This window comes from Tachyglossus aculeatus, chromosome 8 (assembly GCF_015852505.1).
Source record: "Tachyglossus aculeatus isolate mTacAcu1 chromosome 8, mTacAcu1.pri, whole genome shotgun sequence".
NCBI lineage: Eukaryota > Metazoa > Chordata > Mammalia > Monotremata > Tachyglossidae > Tachyglossus > Tachyglossus aculeatus.
Window position 1 is genome coordinate 37,562,453 of NC_052073.1, and position 27,731 is coordinate 37,590,183.

General features: G+C 54.5%; 1 protein-coding gene across 1 annotated transcript in view; it reads right to left on the reverse strand.

Moving 5' to 3' along the window:
• Positions 1–27,731, reverse strand: part of CTNNBL1 (catenin beta like 1) — a 51,964-nt gene that overhangs the window by 22,400 nt on the left and 1,833 nt on the right. The window contains exons 2-11 of the mRNA XM_038750177.1: positions 21,409–21,627; positions 20,199–20,305; positions 19,904–20,043; positions 14,134–14,231; positions 11,623–11,716; positions 10,418–10,509; positions 9,137–9,209; positions 8,906–8,964; positions 8,324–8,472; positions 2,547–2,728 (exon numbers count right to left, since the gene is read on the reverse strand). Coding sequence (XP_038606105.1) covers positions 2,547–2,728; positions 8,324–8,472; positions 8,906–8,964; positions 9,137–9,209; positions 10,418–10,509; positions 11,623–11,716; positions 14,134–14,231; positions 19,904–20,043; positions 20,199–20,305; positions 21,409–21,627 — 1,213 coding nt within the window. The remainder of the gene's footprint in view (positions 1–2,546; positions 2,729–8,323; positions 8,473–8,905; positions 8,965–9,136; positions 9,210–10,417; positions 10,510–11,622; positions 11,717–14,133; positions 14,232–19,903; positions 20,044–20,198; positions 20,306–21,408; positions 21,628–27,731) is intronic.

The following is a 27,731-nucleotide window of genomic DNA, read 5'->3' on the forward strand; positions in this document are numbered from 1 at the left end:
GACGGACAACAAAACAAAACACGTGGACGGGTGTCAAGTCATCAGAATAAATAGAAGTAAAGCTAGATGCACATCATAAACAAAATAAATAGAAAAGTAAATATGTACAAGTAAAATAGAGTAACAAATCTGTACAAACATATATACAGGTGCTGTGGGGAGGGGAAGGAGGTAGGGCAGAGGGGGATAATAATAATTCATTCATTCAATCGTATTTATTGAGTGCTGTACTAAGCGCTTGGGAAGTACAATTTGGCAACATATAGAGATGGTCCCTACCCAACAGTGGGCTCACAGTCTAGAAGAGTGGGCTCACAGTCTAGAAGGTAATAATAATAATGGCATTTGTTAAGCGCTTACTATGTGCAAAGCACTGTTATAAGCGCTGATGGGGAGGAGGAGAGGAAAAAGGGGGCCCAAATGGGGCTCACGGTCTCAATCCCTATTTTACAGATGAGGGAACGGAGGCCCAGCGAAGTGACTTGCCCAAGGTCACACAGCAGACAAGTGGCTTTCTGACTCGTGATTTTCTGATTCCCAGGCCCGGGCTGTATCCGCTACGCCGTGCTGCGATCTACCTCAGCGCTTAGTACAGTGCACGGCTTGACAGATACCATGGAGAAAACCTGGGGTGACCTTCCAGCCCTGACCTGCTGACCTTGGCCAGATGCTAGCCCGAAGCCCACCCCCCACCCCGGCTTCCCACCGGGACGAGGCGGGGGGCTGGTGGAGGGGAGAGGAGACCTCAACGCGCCTCCCCTCCGCTCCGCGACACACACGGTTAATGCCGCGAATGGGGAAAACCACGTTGAAACCGCTCAATTAACTTGGGCTCGATAGCGAACTCAATAACTCACCTACCTAATGAAGCAATTCGGGGGAAATTGGACTTATTTTAATAAGAATTTAAAAATAGAGACGGAAAAGGAAAAGGTCAAATGACATTTCTGGATGCTGTCTAAACTCCCTTAATGATCATAATTAAGGGGACTTGTTAAGTGCTCACTCCGTGCCAGGGACCGAATGATCATTGGGCTATTTATTAAGCGCACCCTTGGTGCCGGGCCCTGTACTAAGCGTTGTGGGGGGGAGATAGAAGCTCCCCGGGTCGGACGCAGTCCCTCTCTCACATGGGACTCTCAGTCTTCACTCCCATTTTACGGAGGAGGGGACGGGAGAAGTGCAGTGACTTGCACAAGGTCACACAGCAGACAAGCAGGATGAGAACCCAGATCCTCTGATTCCCAGATCCGGGTTCTTTCCACTAAGTGGAACAGCCTGTCACTGGAGTGACTTCATTTATTTATATATGTGTGTATATATAATTATATATATTGTATATATATATACATAATATATATAATGGCATTTATTAAGTGCTTACTATGTGCAGAGCACTGTTCTAAGCGCTGGGGAGGATACAAGCTGATAAGGTTGTCCCACATGGGGCTCATAGTCTTCATCCCCATTTGACAGATGAGGTAACTGAGGCCCAGAGAAGTGAAGTGACTCGCCCCAAGTCACCCAGCTGACAATTGGCAGAGCCGGGATTCAAACCCATGACCTCTGACTCCAAAGCCCGGGCTCTTTCCACTGAGCCACGCTGCTTCTTCATTCGACCATATTTATTAAGCGCTTACTGTGTGCAAAGCACTGTCCTAAGCACTTGGGAAAGGACACCAGAACCATAGGCAGACACATTCCCTGCCCACAATAATAATAACAATGGCATTTATTAAGCACTTACTATGTGCAAAGCACTGTTCTAAGCGCTGGGGGGGATACAAGGTGATCAGGTTGCCCCACGTGGGGCTCACAGTCTTCATCCCCATTTGACAGATGAGGTAACTGAGGCACAGAGAAGTGACTTGCCCAAAGTCACACAGCTGACAGTTGGCGGAGCCGGGATCTGAACCCCTGACCTCTGACTCCAAAGCCCGGGCTCTTTCCACTGAGCCACGCTGCTTCCCCGATTTTAGACTGTGAGCCCACTGTTGGGTAGGGACTGTCTCTGTAACATCATCATCAATCGTATTTATTGAGCGCTTACTATGTGCAGAGCACTGTACTAAGCGCTTGGGAAGTACAAATTGGCAACATATAGAGACAGTCCCTACCCAACAGTGGGCTCACAGTCTAAAAGGGGGAGACAGAGAACTGCTCTGCACACAGTAAGCGCTCAATAAATACGACTGAATGAGTGAATGAATGTAGGCAGGGAACGTATCTGCCGACTCGTACTGGACTCCTCCAGGGGCTCAGTGCAGCGCCCAATAAGTACCACTGATTAATTCTACATTGTTATTTGATATTAACATCCGTCTCCCCCCTCTAGACCGTCAGCTCCTTGTAGGCGGGGGGCGTTTCTGCCCGTTCTGTCGGATTGGACTCTCCCAAGCGTTCAGTGCAGTCCTCTGCACACGGGAAAAGGGCTCAGTGGATTGATTAAGCGCCCGAGAGGGGCAGGTGGTCCTCTCCCCGCCCCGTGGGTGGAGAGAGGGAAGAACGGGGGGCACCGCATCTTGCCCTCCCTCCGGCTAGCTCACCTTCGTGCTCCTTCTCGGTGGCGCCCATCTTCTTGACCTTCTTGGGGGACTTCATGAAGAGCGGGAAAATGGTGCGTAAACCAAGGATGTCCACAAACTTGTGGCAGTTGTCGGCGCCCTCGGGCCCGATCATGGCGTGGTCCAAGACCTTCAGCGCGCTGCTGCGCGAGATCTTCTTCTCCCTGCGGGCGGACGGGTTTGGGGGGAGGTGAGTAGGGGGTGCGGGAAGGCTCCGGACCAGGCCCGAGGACCCCTCGCTACCTCAATCCATTATTTATTCTTTGAGGGCACTGTGGGAAACGCGAAGCCTGCGTAGAGCAGTGCTCAGCGGGCTGGAGATCCGTCGCCGTCTCCCCCCGCCCGACCTAGGCGCTCCCCCGGACCCGAAGGGGACCTTTCCGAGCGATGGCCCCCCTCCCTACTTCGGGGGGAGGACCGTGGGCGACAGACTGGATGGGGGGGGGGCGGGGCGGTTAATTGCATATCGATCGCCGCTTAGGCGCGACGCGGAGAGCTGATCCCTGGAATATTCTCCGGGTTGGAGGTCGGGCTTTTAGAGATCAATAGTCGCTCGACCGGACCGTCTCGGGGTGATTTTGATGTGAAATATTTATTCTGCCCGAGGACGGGTAGTTTATCTTAGCCTCGTCGGGGTTCATCAGGCAGGCTTTGGACCTGGGGCGGGGGGCCCCTCGGAGAGGCGGAGGAGCCAGGAGTCCCTCCGTCCTCCTGGGTCCTTTTCGGCGCCCGGCTGGGGGTGGGTGGCTGCTGTCTGTGGGGAAAGGGGTCCCGGGTCCCTGTCACCCAGACCCCAGTGGGCGCTCAGTAGACAGCATCCCACCCTGTGCTTGCCCCCAGCCAGCCCCTCTCCTTTCGGGTGGGCTATTTTCACAGGCAAATCGTCCACTGTGAACATGCCCAGGGAGAGACAAGCCCTCCCACCTCTGGCCTACCCTTGGCCTGCCCCTCTCTCACAGGATGGGCTCTTTTCACGGCAACGGGAAGCGGAATCTTCCGCGCTGGGGGTATCCCAGGAGAGACGGACCCTCACGCCTCTGGGCTACTCCTAACCTGGCCCCTCTGTGAAAGGACGGGGTTTTCCCACAGGCGAGAGGAAGCAGAATCGTCTGCTCCCGTGTGTCCCGGGACAGACGGGCCTTCTCGCCCGCGGCCTGCCGCTCTCCGGCAGGACGGGCTTTTCCCACAGGTGAGAGGAAGGAGAATCTTCCACCATGGGGGTTCCCGGGAGAGCCGATCCCTAGCTCCTCTGGCCTGCCCCTCTTCGTCCGGACGGGCTTGTCCCGCTTCCTCTGGCCTGCTCCTAGCCAGTCCTGGATGCCCCTCAGGACGGGCGAGAAGGAGTCGGGCGAGCTGGGGATGCAGCAATGGGAGCCCGCGCCCACCCCCCTCCATCTCTGCCTCTCTCTTCCGTGCATTCAGTTAATTATAACCACCCCGGCCCCCCTTCAGCCCCTCCGTATCCCCCCGACTCAACAGCGGCTCCTCCTTCCCCCCGCCCCGGGAGCTCCACGGCCTCCTCTCTCTCCCTCTCTTGTGTCTCTCTCTTGCTGAGACAGGGCTTTCCGGCGAAAGTAATAAGGCTCGTGTCAAGGCTTTCACGGGAACTGACAAGCTCATTCTTGTGTTTTTTCCCCTTTGTTGCCTTTTAAAGAACACGGAGCCGATTTTACCACCAGGACGAGCGGCGGCGCGGGGCTTGGCGGGGAGGGGGAGAGGATCGGAGGGGGGCTCGGCAGCGGAGGTGGGGGAGAAGAGGCGCTCGGGCTGACGAGGACCGAACGGGTCGGAGAACAGGCTTTAAGGAAACCTGGCGTCCGGGGCTCCGGTCTCGGGGGAGGCCACGGAAACACGGGGGAAGAGGGGATGTGGAGGGGGGCCTGCTATGATCACCATGTCCATTTTCTGCCTCCAGCACTTAGAACAGTGCTTTGCACATAGTAAGCGCTTCCCAAATGCCATCATTATTATTATCATTGAGCCGCTTCCCTCCCCATCCCCCGAGGCTGCAGTCTCTGCCCTTGGCCTGCTTTTTGGACTTTTTCCCATTTTTTTTCTAATGGGATTTGTTAAGAGCTTACTACATGCCAGGCACTGTTCGAAACTCTGGGGTGGATCCAAGCCTATCAGATCTGTCCACGTGGGGCTCGCGTCTTAATCCCCACTCGACAGATGAGGGAACTGAGGCCCAGGGAGGCAGAACGACTCGCCCAAGGTCACCCGGCAGACAAGGGGCAGAGCCGAGATGCCGAGATTCCAACTCCCGGGCCCGGGCCCTGTTGTGGCCAGGGAATGGGGCTGTAATAATAATAATAATAATAATAATAATAATGGCATTTATTAAGCTCTTACTATGTGCAAAGCACTGTTCCAAGCGCTGGGGAGGTTACAAGGTGATCAGGTTGTCCCTCAGGGGGCTCACAGTCTTCATCCCCATTTTCCAGATGAGGGAACTGAGGCCCAGAGAAGTGAAGTGACTTGCCCAAAGTCACCCAGCTGACAATTGGCGGAGCCGGGGTTTGAATCCATGATCTCTGACTCCAAAGCCCGGGCTCTTTCATTCATTCATTCATTCATTCATTCAATCGTATTTATTGAGCGCTTACTGTGTGCAGAGCACTGTACTAAGCGCTTGGGAAGTACAAGTTGGCAACATAGAGAGACGGTCCCTCCCCAACAGTGGGCTTACAGTCTTTCCACTGGGCCACGCTACTTGAGAAGCAGCGTGGCTCAGTGGAAAGAGCCTGGGCTTTGGAGCCAGAGGGCGTGGGTTCAAATCCCGGCTCCGTCGCTTGTCAGCTGGGTGACTTTGGGCAAGTCACTTCACTTCTCTGGGCCTCAGTTACCTCATCTGGAAAATGGGGATGAAGACTGTGAGCCCCCCGTGGGACAACTTGATCACCTTGTAATCTCCCCAGCGCTTAGAACAGTGCTTTGCACATAGTAAGCGCTTAATAAATGCCATTATTATTATTATTATCATCACTATGGTTCTATTGTTCTCTCCCGGGCGTTGAGTGCAGCGCTCCGCGCGCAGGAAGCACTCCGTTCATTCGATCGCGTTTATCGATTCGGCCAACCGCCCTCCCTCTTCGAAAGGCTGGGGACGGCCCCCACATACCGGGGGTCCCTCACGGAAGGTCAGAGGTCAGGTTGCCCCCCGGCCGGGACCCGCTGGGGACCCCTCCCCCCGCCGCCTCCCCCTTTCCAAGCCGACATCCCCAGGCGCGGAAGGTCAGGGGAGCTGAAGGTGGCATTTTTCTTGGAGAAGTGGCCCCCGGGGGCCTCTCCCCCTCCTCCCCAGCCTGGCAGCGGGCCCACTCCCTGACCTTCAGAGAGCCCGAGTTGTCTTTATAAATTGCCCTTCTCCTGGGGGCTGCGGAGGTGGCATTTTCAGGCCAACAGCTTTTAGTCTATCATTTTAATTACTGCTCCTCTTTTATCTCTCGGAATTAATGATTTCATTTTGCCGCCGTTCCCCGCGGTGGCGACGGGGAAGGGGGAAGAACGAACGCCCGACGGCGGCTGGGGGCGTCAAAATAAAATCTGTGCGAAGGGAGGCGGGCGGGTCGTTCCTCTTGCTTTTAAAACAAAGGGCGTGAATTTTTCTCCCTAACGAGACCGACCCGCACGCTCCGCGCTCCTCTAATGCGGACCCGCTGGCCGTCCCTCCGTCTCGCCTCTCTCGCCGCCGAGCCCTGACCCACGTCCCGCCTCGGGATCGGACCGCCCTCCCTCACCCCACCATCGCTCTCCCTGCCTTTGAAGCCTTAATAATAATGATAATGGCATTTATTAAGCGCTTACTATGTGCAAAGCACCGTTCTAAGCGCTGGGGAGGTTCCAAGGTGATCAGGTTGTCCCACGGGGGGCTCACAGTCTTCATCCCCATTTTCCAGATGAGGTCACTGAGGCCCAGAGAAGTGAAGGGACTTGCCCAAAGTCACACAGCTGACAATTGGCGGAGCCGGGATTTGAACCCATGACCTCTGACTCCAAAGCCCGGGTTCCTTCCACTGAGCCACGCTGCTTCTGCTTATAAAGCACAATAAAGATGTGCTTTATTAAAAGCACATCTCCTCCAACTGGCCTTTGTTCACGGCATTCATTAAGTGCTTCGTTACGCTTTTAATTGTCTTTCCGGAGCGCTTATTGGGGGCAGGACACTGGACCAAGCGCTCAGGAGGGTCCCGGAGAACCATAAACGGACACATTCCCCGCCCACAATGTGCCGGGTGCTGTACTGAGTGCTCGCTGTGGGCAGAGCGCTGTACTGAGCGGCTGGGAGAGCCCAACCCAGTAGGATGTTTTTAGACCGTGAGCCCACTGTTGGGTAGGGACTGTCTCTATATGTTGCCAACTTGTACTTCCCAAGTGCTTAGTACAGTGCTCTGCACACAGTAAGCGCTCAACAAATACGACTGATGATGATGATAGGATGTTCTGTCTTGTTGTCCGTCTCCCCCTTCTAGACCATGAGCCCGTTGTCGGGTAGGGACCGTCTCTATATGTTGCCGACTTGGACTTCCCAAACGCTTAGTACAGTGCTCTGCACAAAGTAAGCGCTCAATAAATACGATTGAATGAATAAATAGGGTCGGTAGGCGTGACCCGTGCCAGACACGGAGCTTCTGGTCCGGGTGGATGCCAACGTTTTTGGGGACGAACGGCCCGTCGGGGAAAACAGAGGGAATGCTGAGGCGGAACACCACCGGTCTGAGCTGGTCTGGCCCCGTGGCCCCCGTGAGGTGCTCACTACATGCCATGGGCTGTGCAGAGCTTGGGGGAGATGCCCCAGCCCCATATCGGGCACGGGAAAAGCAGCATGGCCCAGCGGATAAAGCCCGGGCCTGTGAATCATAAGGATCTGGGTTCTCATCGTGGCTCTGCCCCTTTCTTCTCTGTGACTTTGGGCTCGTCCCTTTCCCTTCTCTGGGCCTCAGTTCCCTCCTCTGGAGAATGGGAATTGAGACTGTGAACCCCACGTGGGACGGGGACCATGTCCCACCCGACTTGTCCGTACCCACGCCAGCGCTCAGCACAGTGCCTGGCACCTAGTAAGCGCTTCACAGACACCATCAGCATTCTCTAGCCGGTGAGCTCGCTGTGGGCGAGGAATATCATTCAACGGTATTTACTGAGCGCTGACTGTGTGCAGAGCACTGTACTAAGCACTTGGGAGAGGACAAATAGAGAAGCAGCGTGGCTCAGTGGAAAGAGCCTGGGCTTTGGAGTCAGAGGTCATGGGTTCAAATCCCGACTCCGCCGATTGTCAGCTGTGTGACTTTGGGCTTAAGTCACTTAACTTCTCTGGGCCTCAGTTCCCTCATCTGTAAAATGGGGATGAAGACTGTGAGCCCCCGTGGGACCACCTGATCGCCTTGTAATAATAATGATGGTCTTTGTTAAGCGCTTACTATGTGCAAAGCACTGTTCTAAGCGCTGGGGAGGTTACAAGGTGATCAGGTTGTCCCACGGGGGGTGCTCACAGTCTTCATCCCCATTGTAACCTCCCCAGTGCTTAGAACAGTGCTTTGCACATAGTAAGCGCTTTATAAATGCCATCATTATTATTATTATTATTAAATGGGCAACAGATAGAGACAGTCTGTGCCTGTCTGTTGCCGAATCGTCCTCTCTCAAGTGCTCAGAACAGTGCTCTGCATGCAGGGACGGTAAATTTGATTAAAGGAGTGAGTGACTCCAACCGGAGTGTGAGGGCCGCCCTGGGGTAGGGGGTTGGGGGGCGCGGGGGATACCTGAGCATGAGGTTCATGAGCTGCAGCCCCTCGCCCTTGAGGAAGCGCTCGCGGTTGGAGCTGAGCATGAGGCAGGAGCAGAGCGAGTCGAACAGGTTCTCCATCATCTCCTGCTCCTCCGCGGTGCTCGGGTTGTGCCGCTTGAATACCTGTTCTCCCCCCACGATCCCCCCAAGAAGACGCCGTTTACTCGGACCTATCGACTGGACCCACCGGAGGCCCGTGTGGCGTGCTTACTGCATGCGGAGCTCTGGGGAACTCGCTGTGGGCGGGGAACGTGTCTTTTTATTGTTCCGCTGGGCTCTCCCGAGCGCTCAGTACAGCGCTCTGCACACGGGAAGCGCTCGATGGGACCGAGTCTAAACGTTAGGCAGGAAGGCCGGGACCCATTCTGGTTCCCCGGGCCCGTCCGTCACCCGAAGGCGGGAAATGCATGGATTTCGGCCGAGGCGGGAGACAGGGAAGCGGGCCGGACAGCCCGGCGATGCTCCGGACCCCCCGCCCCGTAACCGCCGCCTCCCTCCCCCTGCGGCTCCCGGCCCCTCGGTCCCCCCGCCGGGAGAGATGCCCCATCCCACTCACCGACAGCTGCTGGAGGAGCACGTCGATTCCCTCCAGCTCCCCGAGGAATTCTCTGTTGTCTGAGGGCGGGGGGAGGCAGACGGAAAAAACAACAGCGGGAATGACACGGAATGTCACGACTCAGGGCCCAGAGACGCGGACGCGGCAGGGACGGGAGGGAAAAAAAAATTCCAAAATCGATATACTTCCACAGAGCCGGGGGCCGCGGGGTTTAGGGGCGGGGGTCCTCACCGTCGTTATTCTGCAGCAGGATGGCCAGAACCTCGCTGCAGTACAGCTTGTTGGCGTCGAACGGCATCTTGGCCTGGGCGAACGGAACGGACGATCGGGGTTTGACTCCCGGATGAGGAGAGGGATAGGATTTTCCAACGCTTAGTGCGGTGCCTGGCCCGTAGTAAGTGCTTAACAAATCCCATAATCATCATCTTCAATCGTACTTATTGAGCGCTTACTATGTGCAGAGCACTGTACTAAGCACTTGGGAAGTACAAATTGGCAACATATAGAGACAGTCCCTACCCAACAGTGGGCTCACATAATGATGATGATGACTTTGTTAAGCGCTTACTATGGGCCAGGCATTGTGCTGAGCGCTAATGGGGATATGAGCTGATTGGGTTGGACGCGGTCCCCGTCCCAAACGGGGCTCACGGTCTGGAGCCCCAGTTTACAGATGAGTTAACTGCTGAGAAGCAGCGTGGCTCAGTGGAAACAGCCCGGGCTTTGGAGTCGGAGCTCACGGGTTCAAATCCTGGCTCCACCAATTGTCGGCTGGGTGACTTTGGGCAAGTCACTTTACTTCTCTGAGCCTCAGTTACCTCATCTGGAAAATGGGGGGATTAAGACTGTGAGCCCCTTGTGGGACAACTTGATCACCTCGTAAACTCCCCAGCGCTTAGGACAGTGCTTTGCACATAGTAAGTGCTTAATAAATGCCATCATTATTATTATTTTTATTAATTGAAGCCCAGGGAAGTGAAGGGACTTACCCACGGTCACGCAGCAGACAAGGGGCAGAGTTGGGATGAGAGCCATGATCTTGCGACTCCCAAGCCCAGCGCTCTAACCACTAGGCCAGGCCGCTTCCATAATTATGATTATTATTGTTAATAATGAGGGCCCTGGGAAGGCGTGGAGGAGGAGGAGGAGGAGGAGGACGAGGAGGAGGAGGGGCGCCCCCGCCGCACCCCACCCGGCCCATCCGGGGACGGGGACCCGATCTGATTCCCCCCACCCTCCCAGCAAGGCCTAGTGGTTAGAGCCCCGGCCTGGGGGTCAGAAGGCCCTCATCCCGGCTCCGCCCCTCGTCTCCTGTGGGACCTTGGACGACTCACTTCACTGGGCCTCAGTTCCCTCATCTGGAAAATGGGGATTGAGACTGGGAGCCCCATGGGGGACGGGGGCTGTGTCCAACCGGATTGAATGGTAGACCACCCCGGCGCTTAGTACAGGGCCCGCCACATGGCCAAGGGGTTCCCCTTCTGCCCCCCACCACCCCTCGATGACACCCACCTTCAACCTCTTAAGCAGCCACTGCATCAGGCCTTGCTGGGTGGCTTCCGTGCAAACCTCGGGCCGGAACTCTGCCATGTTCTCCACGATAGCTGTTGGGGGTGAGGGAGGGTGGGAGGTTTTGGGGGGCGGGGGAAGACCCATCACGGTGGGCACTGGAGCCCACCATGCCCTCCCCCTTCTCCCTCAACCCTTTATGATAATTGTAGTATTTGTTAAGCGCTTCCTACGTGCCAGGCACTGTGCTAAGCGCCGGGGGAGATACAAGCAAATCAAGTCGGACACAGTCCCTGTCCCACAATAACGATGGCACTTAGCACTGTGCTAAGCACCCTGGAAGGAGGGCGGGGGGATGTCAGCTAAGAGGATTGGATCCTGCCCCCCACGGGGAGGGGGGCTTCGCAATCTGAGAACACCAGATCTTCTCCCCGTTCTAGAGGAGGAAACCGAGGCCCAGAGAGGTGAAGGGACTGGGTGGAGACGGGGCTAGAACCTGGATAATAATAATAATAATGATGGCTTTTGTTAAATGCTTACTATGTCCCAAACACTGTTCTAACCACTGGGGGGGATACAAGGTGATGAGGTTGTCCCACGTGGGGCTCACAGTCTTAATCCCCATTTTCCAGATGAGGGAACTGAGGCCCAGAGAAGTTACGTGGCTTGCCCAAAGTCACACAGCTGACAACCGGCAGAGCCGGGATTAGAGCCCACCACCTCTGACTCCCAAGCCCATGCTCTTTCCACTAAGCCCAAGGACATTCCATCTTTGTCTCCGGGTGTGTGGCAGCGGGGGCGGGGGCAGTTCTCCGTGCCTCAGTTCCCTCTTCTGTAAAATGGGGATGAAGACTGTGAGCCTCACGTGGGACAACCTGATGACCTTGTATCCCCCCCCACAACAGTGCTTGGCACATAGTAAGTGCTTAACATGTTATTATTATTATTATATGTGCGTCGGGGTGGGGGGCTGAGGGTTGGCGGGAGGGGTTCCTAAGGAAGCTCGTGATTCCCACCCAGGAAACTGAGCTGAGTGGATTTCCACTAGCTCACCCGGAGGCCCGAATCAACGCCTAAATCCCCACGAGGGCCCCGGGGGATGCTGGGAGATCCTTCCGCCCCGTCCGCCTCCCCCCGGGGGGCCTCCCCGATTCTGGAGAACGGCCCCACCACCACCACGGGCGGGGCGGGGGTGGCCGCAGCTTTACCCAACGTGTCGTGGACGCCGTCGGCCTCTTCTTTCACGGACTCGTCCAGTCGCTCCAGGTTCTGAACCAGCAGGGCGACCACCTGTCCGTCCACCTGTCGGCCCGGCGGAGGGGACGGGGACGACGTCAATCAATCAATCAATCGTATTTATTGAGCGCTTACTGTGTGCAGAGCACTGGACTAAGCGCTTGGGAAGTACAAGATGGCAACATATAGAGACACTCCCTACCCAACAGTGGGCTCACAGTCTAAAAGGGGGGAGACAGAGAACAAAACCAAACATACTAACAAAATAAAATAAATAGAATAGATATGCACAAGTAAAATAAATAAATAAATAAATAAATAGAGTAATAAATTACTCACGGACGGCGCCGCCGCAAGGGACCCACAGAGACACAGAGACAGAGAGACACACACACACTTCTCTAAGGGTCGATGGACAGGTGAGTGAGTGAGATGGCGGCAGGGGAAAACACGCATATTCACACCCCCGTACACGCAGAAATGGCAGAGCCAGCATTAATAGTAATAAGAATAATAACAATGATGGCATTTGTTAGGCACTTACTATGTGCAAAGCACTGTTCTAAGCGCCGGGGGGGATACAAGGTGATCAGGTTGTCCCACCGGGGGCTCACAGTCTTAATCCCCATTTTACAGATGAGGGAACTGAGGCCCAGAGAAGTGAAGTGACTTGCCCAAAGTCACCCAGCTGACAATTGGCGGAGCCAGGATTTGAACCCATGACCACTGACTCCAAAGCCCGGGTTCTTTCCACTGAGCCACGCTGCTTCTCTAGTTTGGGATGGGGATTGTTATTACCGGATTTGTCAGACGCCTACTCTGTGCCAAGCACTGTGCTGAGCGCCGGGGGAGCGAAGGCATGATGGGATCGGACATGGTCCATCCCACGGCGGCTCGCTGTCCGAGGGAGAATGGCACTGGCCACTTGGGCGAGGACAATCTAATGACGGGACGGACACATTCCCTGCTCACCATGAGATCCCCATCTAGAGACCTCGAGACTGTCAGCTCGTTGTGGGCAGGGAATGCGTCTCTTTATTTTTGTGTCGTCCTCTCCCGAGCGCTTAGTCCACTGCTCCGCACACAGTCACCGCTCAATAAATAATCATGGTATGTGTTAAGTGCTTACTACATGCTAGGCGCTGTACTAAGTGCTGGGGTGGATATAAGCAAATCGGCCTGGACACAGTCCCTGTCCCATGTGGGTCTCACCGTCTCCATCCCCATTTGACAGATGAGAGAACTGAGGCCCAGAGAAGGGAAGGGACTGGACCAAGGTCACACAACAGACGAGTGGCGGAGCTGGGATTAGAACCCATGAGAACCCAGAGAAGCAGCGTGGCTCAGTGGAAAGAGCAGGGGCTTTGGAGTCAGAGGTCATGGGTTCAAATCCCCGCCCCGCCAATTGTCAGCTGTGCGACTTTGGGCAAGTCACTTTACTTCTCTGTGCTCAGTGACCTCTTCTGTAAAACGGGGATTTGGTCTGTGAGCCCCCTGAGGGACAACCTGATCACCCAGTAACCTCGCCAGCACTTAGAACAGTGCTTTGCACATAGTAAGCGCTTAACAAATGTCATCATTATGATTATGAGGTAACTGAGGCCCAGAGAAGGGAAGGGACCGGCCCAAGGTCACACAGCAGACGGGTGGTGGAGCCGGGATTAGAACTCGTGATCTTCTGACCCTCAGGCCCGGGCTCTAGCCGCGTGGCCAGGTCGGGGGAGACCATCATCATCATCATCAATCGTATTTATTGAGCGCTTACTGTGTGCAGAGCACTGTACTAAGCGCTTGGGAAGTACAAATTGGCAACATATAAAGACAGTCCCTACCCAACAGTGGGCTCACAGTCTAAAAGAGTACCGTACCTCATTCTCGCCTGTCCCGCCATCGACTCCCGGCCCACGTCATGCCCCGGGCCTGGAATGCCCCCAATCCCTCTGCCCATCCGCCAAGCTCGCTCTCTTCCTCCCTTCAAGGCCCTGCTGAGCTCACCTCCTCCAGGAGGCCTTCCCACACTGAACCCCTTCCTTCCTCTCCCCCTCGTCCCCCTCTCCATCCCCCCCATCTTACCTCCTTCCCTTCTCCACAGCACCTGTATATATGTTTGTACATATTTATTACTCTATTTATTTTACTTGTACATACCTATTCTATTTATTTTATTTTGTTAGTATGTTTGGTTTTGTTCTCTGTCTCCCCCTTTTAGACTGTGAGCCCACTGCTGGGTAGGGACTGTCTCTATCTGTTGCCAATTTGTACTTACCAAGTGCTTAGTACAGTGCTCTGCACATAGTAAGTGCTCAATAAATACGATTGGTGATGACGATGAAAAGAGTGGGCTCACGGTCTAAAAGTGGGCTCACAGTCTAAAAGACCAACGCGATTCCTGTCCGCCCGCCTCACCGCGCCGATGCCCCTCTCACCCACTTCCCCTCCCCACGGCGGGCCCCCCGCTAACGCGTGGGTGGAGGGTGACATACCAGGGCGTCGATGAGGACCTCAGCCCCCTCTTCGCTCTCGTGCAGCGTGTCGATGTCGGTGAGTTCCTGGAGCAAGTCCACCACCGCGATTGACACATGTTCGGGGGGGGGCGTTAAGGCAGCTCAACAGACCCGGGACCCCCAGATCCCCCCACCCCACTGACTAGGGAACCAGGAAGGGATTGGGGGGGGCGGGAATGACTCTTTCCCTTCCCCGTTCCCCGCCCACGATGACGACGACAGCACCTGTTAAGCGCTTACTATGTCTCAAGCACTGTTCTAAGCGCTGGGGGACACACAGGCTCATCAGGTCGGACCCGGTCCCGATGAGGGAACTGAGGCCCAGAGAAGTGAAGTGACTTGCCCAAGGTCCCACAGAGCAGACAAGGGGCGGAGCCGGGATTAGAACCCAGGTCCTTCTGACTCCCGGGCTTGGGTTCTAGCTGCTAGGCCGTGCTGCTTATCGTGAATAATAATAATAATGACGGCATTTATTAAGCGCTTCCTATGTGCAAAGCACCGTTCTAAGCGCTGGGGAGGTTACAAGGCGATCAGGTTGCTCCACGGGGGGCTCACAGTCTTCATCCCCATTTTCCAGATGAGGGAACTGAGGCTCAGAGAAGTGACTTGCACAAAGTCACCCAGCTGACAAGTGGCGGAGCCAGAATTTGAACCCATGACCTCTGACTCCAAAGCCCGGGCTCTTTCCACTGAGCCATGCTGCTTCTCTAGGAAGGCAGGGAGTGTGTCTGTTTATCGCTGTATTGGACTCTCCCAAGGGCTTGGTACAACGCTCTGCACGCAGGGAGCGCTCAAATACGATCGACTGATCGATGGTGGTATTTCTCAAGGATTTACTGCGCGTGGAGCGCTGGACTGAGCATCCTGATACAGAGGATCTGTCCCCTGCCCACAGTGATGATGATGATGGTATTTGTTAAGTGCTTACTATGTGCCGAGCACTGTTCTAAGCACTGGGGGGGATACAAAGTGATCAGGTTGTCCCACGTGGGGCTCCCAGTCTTCATCCCCATTTTCCAGATGAGGTCACTGAGGCCCAGAGAGGTGAAGTGACTTGCCCAAAGTCACCCAGCTGACAAGTGGCGCTCCCTCTGCCCATCCGCCCAGCTAGCTCTCTTCCTCCCTTCAAGGCCCTACTGAGAGCTCACCTCCTCCAGGAGGCCTTCCCAGACTGAGCCCCTTCCTTCCTCTCCCCCTCGTCCCCCTCTCCATCCCCCTGCCTTACCTCCTTCCCTTCCCCACAGCACCTGGATATATGTATGTTTGTACAGATTTATTACTCTTTATTTATTTATTTTACTTGTACATATCTATTCTATTTATTTTATTTTGTTAGTATGTTTGGTTTTGTCTCCCCCTTTTAGACTGTGAGCCCACTCTTGGGTAGGGACCGTCTCTATATGTTGTCAATTTATACTTCCCAAGCGCTTAGTACAGTGCTCTGCACACAGTAAGCGCTCAATAAATACGATTGATGATGATGATGATGATGATGATTTATTACTCTATTTATTTTACTTGTACATATCTATTCTATTTATTTTATTTTGTTAGTATGTTTGGTTTTGTCTCCCCGTTTTAGACTGTGAGCCCACTGTTGGGTAGGGACTGTCTCTATATGTTGTCAATTTATACTTCCCAAGCGCTTAGTACAGTGCTCTGCACACAGTAAGCGCTCAATAAATACGATTGATGATGAAGTGGCAGAGCTAGGATTAGAACCCACGACCTCTGGCTCCAAAGCCTGGGCTCTTTCCACTGAGCCCCGCTGCTTCTCTAAGCCATCTAAGCTCTCCAAGTGAGCCGGAGACTGTGAACAGGCCGCCCTCAGGGTCCCCTAGATCCCCCGATGCCCCCTCACACTCCCGCTGTCGCTCTGGGCACCTCGCCCGCTTTGGCGTTGACCTCCCTGCCTCGATTTCCCTCCTTTCCCCGGCTCCCAATAAGAATACGAATAATTGTGGCATTTGTTAAGCGCATACTATGGGCCCGGCCCTGTGCTGAGCGCAGGGGTAGAGAAGCGGCATGGCCCAGTGGAAAGCCCTGGGCTTTTAAAGCCGGCTCCTCCCCTCGTCTGCTGGGTGACCTTGGGCCGGTCGCTTCATCTCTCTGGGCCTCAGTTTCCTCACCTGGAAAATGGGGGTGAAGACTGTGAGCCCCACGACCGGATTAGCTTGTATCTACCCCAGTGCTTAGGACAAAGTACAAATACCGTAAGCATTAATTATTAATAATTCTGTGAGAGGCAGTGTGGTTTAATGGCTAGGGCCCGGGCCTGGGACTCAGAAGGCCCGGTTCTCCTCCCGGCTCCGCCACTTGTCTGCTGTGTGACCTTGGGCCAGTCACTTCACTTCTCTGGGCCTCAGTTCCCTCATTTGGAAAGTGGAAACTGAGACTGTGAGCCCCACGTGGGACAGGGACCGTGTCCAGCGCCATTTAATGATGGCATTTGTTAAGCGCTTACTATGTGCAAAGCACTGTATTAAGCACTGATACCATTTGCTGGTATCCACCCCAGCGCTTAGCCCAGTGTCTGGCACCCTGTAAGCACTTAACAAATACCATTATCATTCTCAAAAGGGTGAGGCCCCGGACGCATGGGGAAAAAAATCCCCACAATTTGGGGGAATAGCCAACCGGGGGTGGGGCGGGGTGCATGCGTGTTTGGTGGGGGGGGTCTACCACACCATATCGCCCGCCAGCCCCCGGTCGGGGCTTAAGGAGGGTTAAAAAAGGAAAAAAATGAAAATAAAATCAGTCCCGACGCCCGTGAAATTAGTTATTCATGGGTGGCGTTTCCCGGTGAAACAGCTGTAGAACAGCAAATGGCTAATGAGCGTCTCCCGCAGAAGAATTTCCATTATAGATCCGAGGCGAGACGAGAGGCTTCTTCTCATTCAGTCGTATTTATTGAGCGCTTACTGTGTGCAGAGCACTGGACTGAGCGCTTATCTCGAGGGGAGACCAGCCAGCATTCCGGTAGACGGGCGCTTGGGTCGACACGGAGCCCGCGGGCCCTGTCCTCTAGACTGTGAGCCTGTTGTCAGGTAGGGACCGTCTCTATATGTTGTCAAATTGTACTTCCCAAGCGCTTAGTACAGTGCTCCACACACCGTAAGCGCTCAATAAATACGACTGAATGAATGAATGCCCTCGGCGGGAGTTTTAGAGGGCAGCAGGAGAAGGGGGCGGAGAAAAAAATGCCATTTTCCAGCAAATACCTACTAATCGTTGCTTCTAATTACCACAATTAAATCGATGAAGAAAATGCTCTAACCGGGTGACGGGATGAAGGATGGAAAAATCGATATTTTTTTTTCCCCGTTTAAATGCCGCAGGGAGCGGTGGGGGAAGTTTGGACCCTCCTTCGACAAGGCCCTCTTGTGCGGGTGGCCAATCGATGGTGTCTAGTAATAATAATAATGATGATGATGGTATTTGTTAAGCGCTTACTACGTGCCGGGCACTGTACTAAACACTGAAGTGGATACAAGGAAAAAAAACAAGAAGCAGCGTGGCTCAGTGAAAGAGCCCGGGCTTTGGAGTCAGAGGTCATGGGTTCAAATTCCGGCTCCGCCAACTGTCAGCTGGGTGATTTTGGGCAAGTCACGTCACTTCTCTGTGCCTCAATGGCCTCATCTGTAAAATGGGGATGAAGACTGCGAGCCCCCTGTGGGACAACCTGATCACCTTGTAACCTCCCCAGCGCTTAGAACAGTGCTTTGCACATAGCAAGCGCTTAATAAATGCCGTTATTATTATAAGTGAATCAAATTGGACATGCTCCCTGTCCCACGTGGTGCTCACAGTCTCAATCCCCGTTTTACAGACGCGGGAACTGAGGCCAGAGAAATGAAGTGACTTGCCCAGGGTCACACAGCAGACAAGAGGGGAAGCCAGGACGCGAACCCATGACCTTCTGTGTCCCAGGCCTAAAGCTCAGGGCGGCTATTAGGAAGGTCCGGGAGGCTCTCACGCTGGGGGGCCGTTACTGCTTAATACCCCATTTTATGCTTCGGTCCGTTTAGGTGGGCCCCGAGGAGTACAAATTAGGAGCGTGTTTTGAAAAGGATATTGGAGAGGGATTCTGAGGGGTACCGATCGTGGGATGCTCCGATCTGAGAGCCTCGTGATTAATACTAATCATTACGGCACTTGTGAAGCGCTTACTAGGTACTGGTACAGGGAAGCAGGGTGGCTCAGTGGAAAGAGCCCGGGCTTTGGAGTCAGAAGTCATGGGTTCAAATCCCTGCTCCGCCACTTGTTAGCTGTGTGACTTTGGGCAACTCACTTCACTGAGCCTCAGTGACCTCATCTGAAAAATAGGGATTAAGAATGTAAGCACCCCCGTGGGACAACCTGAGAATAATAATAATAATAATAATAATAATGTTGGTATTTGTTAAGCGCTTACTATGTGCAAGGCACTGTTCTAAGCACTGGGGTAGATACAAGGTAATCAGGTTGTCCCACGTGGGACTCACAGTCTTCACCCCCATTTTACAGATGAGGGAACTGAGGCCCAGAGAAGTTAAGTGACTTGCCCAAAGTCGCACAGCTGACAAGTGGCGGAGCCGGGATTTGAACCCACGACCTCTGACTCCAAAGCCCGTGCTCTTTCCACTGAGCCACGCCTGATCACCTTGTAACCTCCCCAGCGCTTAGAACGGTGCTTGGCACATAGTAAGCGCTTAATAAATGCCATTATTATTATTATTACTACTGTTTAAGCGCTGGGGGAGATACAAGTTAAGCAGGTTGGACACGGTTCCTGTCCCACACGGGGCCCACGGTCTTCATCCCCCTTTTACAGGTGAGGCCCAGAGAAGTGAAGTGGCTTGCCCAAGGTCACCCGGCAGACAGGCGGCGGAGCTGGGATTAGAACCCAGGTCCTTGTGACTCCCAGGTTCTATCCCCTAGGCCACACTGCTTCTCTAGGAGGGCTGGAAGGGGGCGGGACGAAGGGGAGATAACAGAAAAGAGCAGCGTGCAGTACTGTATGCAGAGCACTGTACTAAGCGCTTAATAATAATGATGGCATTTGTTAAGTGCTTACTATAATAATAATAATAATAATGGCATTTATTAAGCGCTTACTATGTGCACAGCACTGTTCTAAGCCCTGGGGAGGTTACAAGGTGATCAGGTTGACTGTGATAGGGCTCACAGTCTTAATCCCCATTTTACAGATGAGGTCACTGAGGCCCAGAGAAGTGACTTGCCCAAAGTCACCCAGCTGACAATTGGCGGAGCCGGGATTCGAACCCCTGACCTCTGACTCCAAAGCCCGGGCTCTTTCCACTGAGCCACGCTGCTTCAATGCTTGCTTCAGTGCTTGCTATGTGCCAAGCACTGAGCCCACTGTTGGGCAGGGACTGTCTCTATATGTTGCCAACTTGTACTTCCCAAGCGCTTAGTACAGTGCTCTGCACACAGTAAGCGCTCAATAAATACGATTGATTGATTGATTCTAAGTGCTGGGGAGGATACAAGGTGATGAGGTTGTCCCACGGGGGGCTCACAGTCTTCATCCCCATTTTCCAGATGGGGGAACTGAGGCCCAGAGAAGTGAAGTGACTTGCCCAAAGTCACACAGCTGACGAGTGGTGGAGTCGGGATTAGAACGTCAGATTCCGGAGTCCGTGCTCGCCACGCTGCTTCTCTATGACCACGGGGGTCAGGAAGCGGGGGGCAGGGGGGTCCCCGAAAGCGGGGAGGCGGGGGGCCCGGGCCGGAGCGTGAAGGATATCAGTGTTGTCGTGTCCGAGGAGGCCGAGCAGGGACTGGACGGCGTTGAGCTCGACGAGCAGGTGGTAGAGGTCCGGCACCGTGGCCACCACGTGCATCTCCTGAATGATGTCGTTCAGATCCAGCTCCGACTCCATGAACCTGCGGAGGGACGGGGGCGCGGGGGACACCGGGCCGCGTTACGGGCCCCCCACCCCAGCCCCGACGATCACGGCGGCCCGTGGAGCCGAGAACCACGATTCCGACAAGGGGCGAGCGGGACTGGATCGGGAGAGGACCCCCGCCCCGGGCCTTACTTCTCGGGGTTGTCCGGGAATTTGATGCGCAGCTCCTGGTTCTTATAGGACCGCTTCTCGAACGTCAGGATCATTTTCTTCACCGAGCTCTCGTCCAGGGGCTCGTCCTGGAGGGAGCGGACGCGTGGGTGGGCCCGGGGCTCCGCGGGCGGGGGACCCCACGGCGTCTCGGGGCGGGAGGGGGGGGTCAGGAGGGAGACCCCAGGCCCCTCTGGAGGGCACGTCGGCGGGGTCGAAGTCGTCCCTTGTGTCGGCGGTCGCCACTCGGTGACCCGAATGACCGAGGCTCGGGCCGGGGGCAAGGGAGCACGTCGGCGGATCGAGGTCGACGCTTGGGGCGGGGAGCGCATCAGTGGGCTCGCGGTCACCGCTCGGTCACCCGAACCCCCGAGGGAGGCTCGGGCTGATGAGGTCGGCAGCCGCTGCCGTTTCAGGGAGGGTCGATTCAAATCCCACCTGGGCTGCAGAGCTAGGACCCCCTCCATGCCCCCCGGCAGCCTCGGGGGCATCGTGGGGGCCCGAACCAGAGATATCTAGAAGACAACCGTCCTGGACTGGCTGGGTCATAACAACAATAACGATTATAATGGTATTTATTAAGCGCTTACTAGGTGCCAGGCACCGTTCTAAGCGCTGAGGTGCGAACCTTCGGATCGGGAATGTCAACTTCCCCCGAGCAGGGTCGTTGACCCCGTTGCCTGGGCAACCAGAGGGTGGTACCCATCCACCACCTTCCAGTGAGGTTAGGGGTGGCGGAGAGGGCGGGAAGCTCGGGGTCCTTTCCAAGGAACCCCCTCAAGGCCCAGCCCGCAGCGGTAGGATGGGTGGGGAGCTCCCCGCACCGGGCAGCCGGATCCGGCGGGCTTCGTTCATCTCCGACATCGGCTGAATCCCGAATGACCCATCCGGACCCTCGGCGCTGGAGGGAGAGGGGTGTTTGGCAGGCTCCCCCAGAGGGACAGGGAGAGAAGGGGGGAACAAAACGGTTTCTTTTCCCAGAATAATAATTTTGGTATTTGTTAAGTGCTTACTATGCGCTGGGGAGGATACATGGTGATCGGGTTGTCCCATGCGGGGCTCACAATCTTAATCCCCATTTTGCAGATGAGGCCCAGAGAAGTGAAGTGACTTGCCCAAAGTCACACAGCTGGCAAGCGGCGGAGTGGGGATTTGAAAAGGCCTCCGGGTGCCCCACCCCACCCCCGGATACCTCCTGCTCCTCTTCCTCGTCGGCGGGCTTGTCGGCGGCGGGCAGAGCTCTCTTCCTGTCGTCGGCCGTGGCGGCCGGCTCGTCCGGGCCGGGCGCCTCGTCCTCCCGGAACCGTCCGCTCCGCTCCCGGGCCCCCGCGCCCTGCTTCCGCCGGGTCTTGGCCGCCGCGGGCCCCTCTTCCTCCTCCTCCTCCCGGGGCCGGCGCGTCCCTCTGCTGGGCTGAGAGAGGAGGGTGGAGTCGGTGGGGGGCAGGGGGAGGGACTCTTAGGGGTCCGGACGGGGTGCCGCCGCTTTATTCCGGTTTTCCGGGATGAATCCCCGGGTCCCGTTGGGAAACTCTCGGCAGACGAGAAGCGGTGGGGCCTAGTGGGTAGAACCCAGGGCTGCGTTTTTAGACTGTGAGCCCACTGTTGGGTAGGGACCGTCTCTCTATGTTGCCAATTTGTACTTCCCAAGCGCTTAGTCCAGTGCTCTGCACACAGTAAGCGCTCAATAAATACGATTGATGATGATGAGACAGAAGGGCCTGGGTTCTCACGCCGACTCTGCTGCTTGTCTGCCCGGGGTGACCTTGGGCAAGTCACTTCACTTCTCTTAGAGAAGGAGCATGGCCTAAGGGGAGTCGGAGGATCTGGGTTCTCATCCCAGCTCCGTCGCCTGTCCGCTGTGTGACCTTGGGTGAGTAACTTCGCTTCTCTGAGCCTCAGTCCTCCTACTGTCCTTCCTATTAGAGAAGCAGCGTGGCTCAGTGGAAAGAGCCCGGGGTTTGGAGTCAGCGGTCATGGGTTCAAATCCCGGCTCCGCCAACTGTCGGCTGAGTGACTTTGGGCTAGTCACTTCACTTCTCTGGGCCTCAGTGACCTCATCTGTCAAACAGGGATGAAGACTGTGAGCCCCACCGTGGGACAACCTGATCACCCTGTAACCTCCCCAGCGCTTAGAACAGTGCTTTGCACATAGTAAGCACTTAATAAATGCCATTATTATTATTATTATTATCACCTTGTAACCTCCTTAGCGTTTAGAACAGTGCTTTGCACATAGTAAGCGCTTAATAAATACCGTCATTCTCTGGGCCTTAGTTACCTCATCTGTAAAAGGGGGATGAAGACTGTGAGCCCCACGTGGGACAACCTGATCACCCTGTAACCTCCCCAGCGTTTAGAACAGTGCTTTGCACATAGTAAGCGCTTAATAAATGCCATCATTATTATTATTATACAGGACAGGGACTGTTTCCAACCTGACTTGTATCTCTCCCAGCGTTCAGAATAGTGTTTGGCACATAGTAAGCACTTAACAAATACTGTATTTTGAAATAAAATGGGGAGCAGTGTAGCCTAGTGAATTCAACATGGTTCTGGGAGTTGGGGGACGTGGGTTCCCATCCCGGCTCCTCCGCTTATCTGCTGTGTGACCTCGGGCCAGTCGCTTCCCCTCTCTGGGCCTCAGTTCCCTCATCTGCAAAATGGGAAGTAAGACTGTGATCCCCACATGGGACAGGGACCGCGTCCGATCCGATTTCCTTGTATCCTCCCCAGCGCTTAGAACTGTGCCTGCCGCACAGTGAGCGCTTCACAAATACCAAATTAAAGAAAAAAGAAAAGGGAAGAGACTGGCCCAAGGTCACCCAGCAGACAAGTGGCGGAGCCGGGAGGCGAACCCAGGCCATCTGACTCCCAAGCCCGGGATCTACCCGCTAGGTCACACCGGGACCCACAACAGAGTGGAAAGAATCCGACATGGGGGTCTTCACCCTCCCAGCTTCTTCTGTGAATCTCCCAGGGGTCCCTGGAGGAAGGGGAGGCGTCCAAGACACTTCCTTCGACCGCCAGGACCAGGGCCGGGCGGGAGACACTGCGGCAGGAGGCTTAAAACGCTAAATCCGCCCCTGACGAGGATAACTCCCCTAGATACTCAGGCGATGGCCAACCGCAGCTTTGGGTTTTCATTTCTTCTCCTTCCCCTGCACCCCCTTATTATTATTATTATTATTATTATTTTAATTAAAAAGCAGCGAGCGGAGTGGGGGGAGCCGGGGCTGGAAGGCGGGGGTTGTGGGAACAACCGATTACGTGGGGCTGGGACTAATGTACCGTGGGAAGGGGTTACATCGCCGGAACGGAAGCCCAAATTAAAATTCCGCTACGGAGCCAACTCAATTTCCTCTGAGCCGGGCGATGGGAATTATCGGCGCTGACGATCTGCTTCGACCTCAATTACACTTTCTCGCCCCCGCCGGGAGGGACGGGGCCCACCGCCCGCTTGGGTGGCATCGGCAAGGTGCCCGGGCTTTAATTATTCACGCGGGCGCTACCCGTCCCAAATCAGTCGGGGGTCGGGGCGGGAGGTGCCAGCTCCTTGCGGGTTGGGGACGGGTCTGCCGATTCTGTTGGTTGGGACTCTCCCAAGCGCTTAGTTCGGTGATCTGTGCATTGAGCGCTCGATAAATACCACTGATGGATTCCCTCTAGACTGCCGGCTCGTCGTGGGCAGGGAATGTGTCCGCCAACTCTGTTGGATTGGACTCTCCTAGGCGCTAAACCGAGTGTTCTGCACACGGTAAGCACTCAGTAAATAACCACTGATTGTCCTCTAGACGGTCAGCTTGTTGTGGGCGGGGGACGTGTCTACCAATTCTGTTGGATTGGACCCTCCCAGACGCTTAGAACAGTGCTCTCCGATGGCTTCTTCCCCACTGCTTTCAAACACTGTCATGTCTCTGCTATTCAGACAAAAAAAAAACCCTTGACCCCATGGTCCCCTTGAGTTATCGCCCCATCGCCCTCCTACCCTTCCTCTCCAAACTCCTCGAGCGAGTCTTCTCCACCCCGTCTCCTCCAATTCTCTCCTCGACCCCCTCCGGTCTGGTTTCCGTCATCATCATCATCAATCGTATTCATTGAGCGCTTACTATGTGCAGAGCACTGTACTAAGCGCTTGGGAAGTACAAATTGGCAACATATAGAGAGAGTCCCTACCCAACAGTGGGCTCACAGTCTAAAAGGGGGAGAAACTGCCCTCTCAAAGGTCACCGGTGATCTCCTTCTCGCCAAATCCAACTCCATCCTCATCCTCCTCCACTTCTCGGATGCCTTGGACACCGCGGACCAGCCCCTTCTCCTGGAAGCATTATCCAACCTCGGCTTCACAGACACCGTCCTCTCCCGGTTCTCCTCCTACCTTTCTGGCCGCTCATTCTGCGTCTCTTTCGGGGGCTCCCCCTCCGCCTCCCACCCCATTACAGTTGGGAATCCCTCCAGGTTCACTTCTGGGTCCCCGTCTCTTCTCCATCTCCCCCCACTCCCTTGGAGAACTCATTCGCTCCCACGGCTTCAACTCCCACCTCTATGCGGATGATTCCCAAATCCGCATCTCCAGCCCTGATCTCTCTCCCCCTCTGCGGTCTCGCGTTTCCTCCTGCCTTCGAGACGTCTCTACTTGGACGTCCGCCCGACACCTCAAACTTAACATAGCCAAAGCAGAGCTCCTCATCTTCCCACCCAAATCCCGTTCCCCCCACCCACCATCCTCCCCATCTCCCATGCCTGTATCCTTGGCATCATCCTCAACTTCTCTCTCATTCAACCCACATATTCAATCTGTCACTAAATCCTGTCGGTCTGACCTTCACCACATCGCTAAAATCCGCCCTTCCATCTGTATCCAAAACTTGTCGTACGCTGTCAAGTCGTAAACTGCTCTCATGTTAATCCCAGCACTTCTCCTATCCTGCCCTGATAACTGTAGTAGAGGAGCAGCGTGGCTCAGTGGAAAGAGCCACATATATACCTGTATATATGTCTGTAGGTATTTATTACTCTATTATTTATTTTATTTTGTTAATATATTTTGTTTTGTTCTCTGTCTCCCCCTTCTAGACTGTGAGCCCGCTGTTGGGCAGGGACCGTCTCTAGATGTTGCCAACTTGGACTTCCCAAGTGCTTAGTCCAGAGCTCTGCACACAGTAAGCGCTCAATAAATACGATTGAATGAATGAATGAATGACTGTGCAAAGCACTGTTCTAAGCGTTGGGGAGGATACAAGGTGATCAGGTTGTCCCACGTGGGGCTCACGGTCCAATCTGATTAACTTTTTTTCATTCATTCATTCAGTCGTATTTATTGAGCGCTTACCATGTGCAGAGCACTGGACTAAGCGCTTGGGAAGTACAAATCGGCAACAGATAGAGACGGTCCCTACCCAAAAGCGGGCTGACTGTCTAGAAGGGGGAGATGGCCAACAAAAGAAAACTTCTCCGGGCCTCGGTTCCCTCATCTTTCAAATGGGGATGAAGACTGAGCCCCACGGGGGACAAGGACGGAGTCCAACCTGATGAGCCTGGCGCTCAGTACAGGGTCTGGTACATAGTAATAATAATAATGGCATTTAGTAAGCGCTTACTATGTGCAAAGCACTGTCCTAAGCACTGGGGAAGTTCCAAGGTGATCAGGTTGTCCCACGGGGGGCTCACAGTCTTCATCCCCATTTGACAGATGAGGTCACTGAGGCCCAGAGAAGCGAAGTGACTCGCCCAAAGTCACCCAGCTGACAATTGGCGGAGCCGGGATTAGAACCCATGACCTCTGACTCCAAAGCCCGGGCTCTTTCCACTGAGCCACGCATAGTAAGCGCTTCCCCACAGCACCTGTATGTATGTATATATGCTTGTACATATTTATTACTCTATTTATTTATTTTACTTGTACATATCTATTCTATTTATTTTATTTTGTTAGTATGCTTGGTTTTGTTCTCCATCTCCCCCTTTTAGACTGTGAGTCCATTGTTGGGTAGGGCCTGTCTCTATACGTTGCCAACTTCTACTTCCCAAGTGCTTAGTCCAGTGCTCTGCACACAGTAAGCACTCAATAAATACGATTGATTGATTGATTGATTCACACCACAAACCAAAACCAAAAAAACCAACTTTCCGCATACAAGGGGCTTTCCCTTCTCTCCCTAGGAAAAGGCGCTTCTGGGGGTTTACTAACCAAGTACGGCATAATCGGCTGAATTGGCGTATGTCTCCCGACGTTACGGGCTATTTTCCTTGGCTCGATGAAGATTCATTCCCCTAATCTCTGGATAACAAGGCCTCCGCAAATCTTATCCCATTTCCAAACCAGCTGTGTGCTGACTCCTCTCCGCTCCCAGGGGAGCATCCGCCTCCCCGCCCCGCACGATCCAACGAGTCGGAGGCGTAGGGTGGCCCAGTGGGTAGCTCCCGGGCCCGGGAATCGGAGAGACCCGGGGTCTCATCCCGCCCGGCTCCGCCGCTCGTCTGCTGGGTGACCCTGGGCAAGTCGCTTCAGTGGGCCTCAGTTCCCTCATCCGTAAAATGGGAGTTAAGAGTGTGAGCCCCATGCGGGACAAGGACCGTCTCCAACCCGATTAACTTGGACCTACCCCAGTACTTAGTACAGAGTCCGGCATATAGTAGGCATTTGAGCAGCGTGGCTCGGTGGAAAGAGCCCGGGCTTGGGAGTCAGAGGTCACGGGTTCGAATCCCCGCTCTGCCACTTGTCAGCTGGGTGACCTTGAGTAAGCCACTTAATTTCTCTGTGCCTCAGTTACCTCATCTGTAAAATGGGGATTAAAACTGTGAGCCCCCCGTGGGACAACCTGATCACCTTGTATCCCCCCCAGCGCTTAGAACAGTGCTTTGCACATAGTAAGCACTTAACAAATACCACCATTATTATTATTATTATTTATATACCACAAAAAGTTACTTCTCGGGCTGCTTTTGGGCTCTCCCCGGTGCTTCCTACAGTCCCTTGCCCTCAGCAGGCACTCAGTAAATAACATCGCTGCTCTCGCTAACCAAAGGTATTTCATTCATTCATTCACTCAGTTGTATTTATTGGGCGCTTACTGTGTGCAGAGCACTGGACTAAGCACTTGGGAGAGCATAATCAAGCCGAATTGGCAGACACATTCCCTGCCCACGAGTTAATAATGATGATAATGATTGCATTTACTAAGCGCTTACTATGTGCAAAACACTGTTCTAAGTGCTGGGGAGGTTACAAGGTGATCAGGTTGTCCCACGGGGGGCTCAGTCTTGATCCCCATTTTCCAGATGAGGTCACTGAGGCCCAGAGAAGTGAAGTCACTTGCTCAAAATCACACAGCTGGCAGTTGGCAGGGCCGGGATTTGAACCCACGACCTCTGACTCCAAAGTCCGGCTCTTTCCACTGAGCCACACTACTTCTCTAAGGTTGGCAGTCTAAGGGGGGATAGGCATTAATATCAATAAGTAAATGATGACTTTGGATATAAGTTTCTGTGGGGCTGAGGGTTGCGGGAAAACCAAGT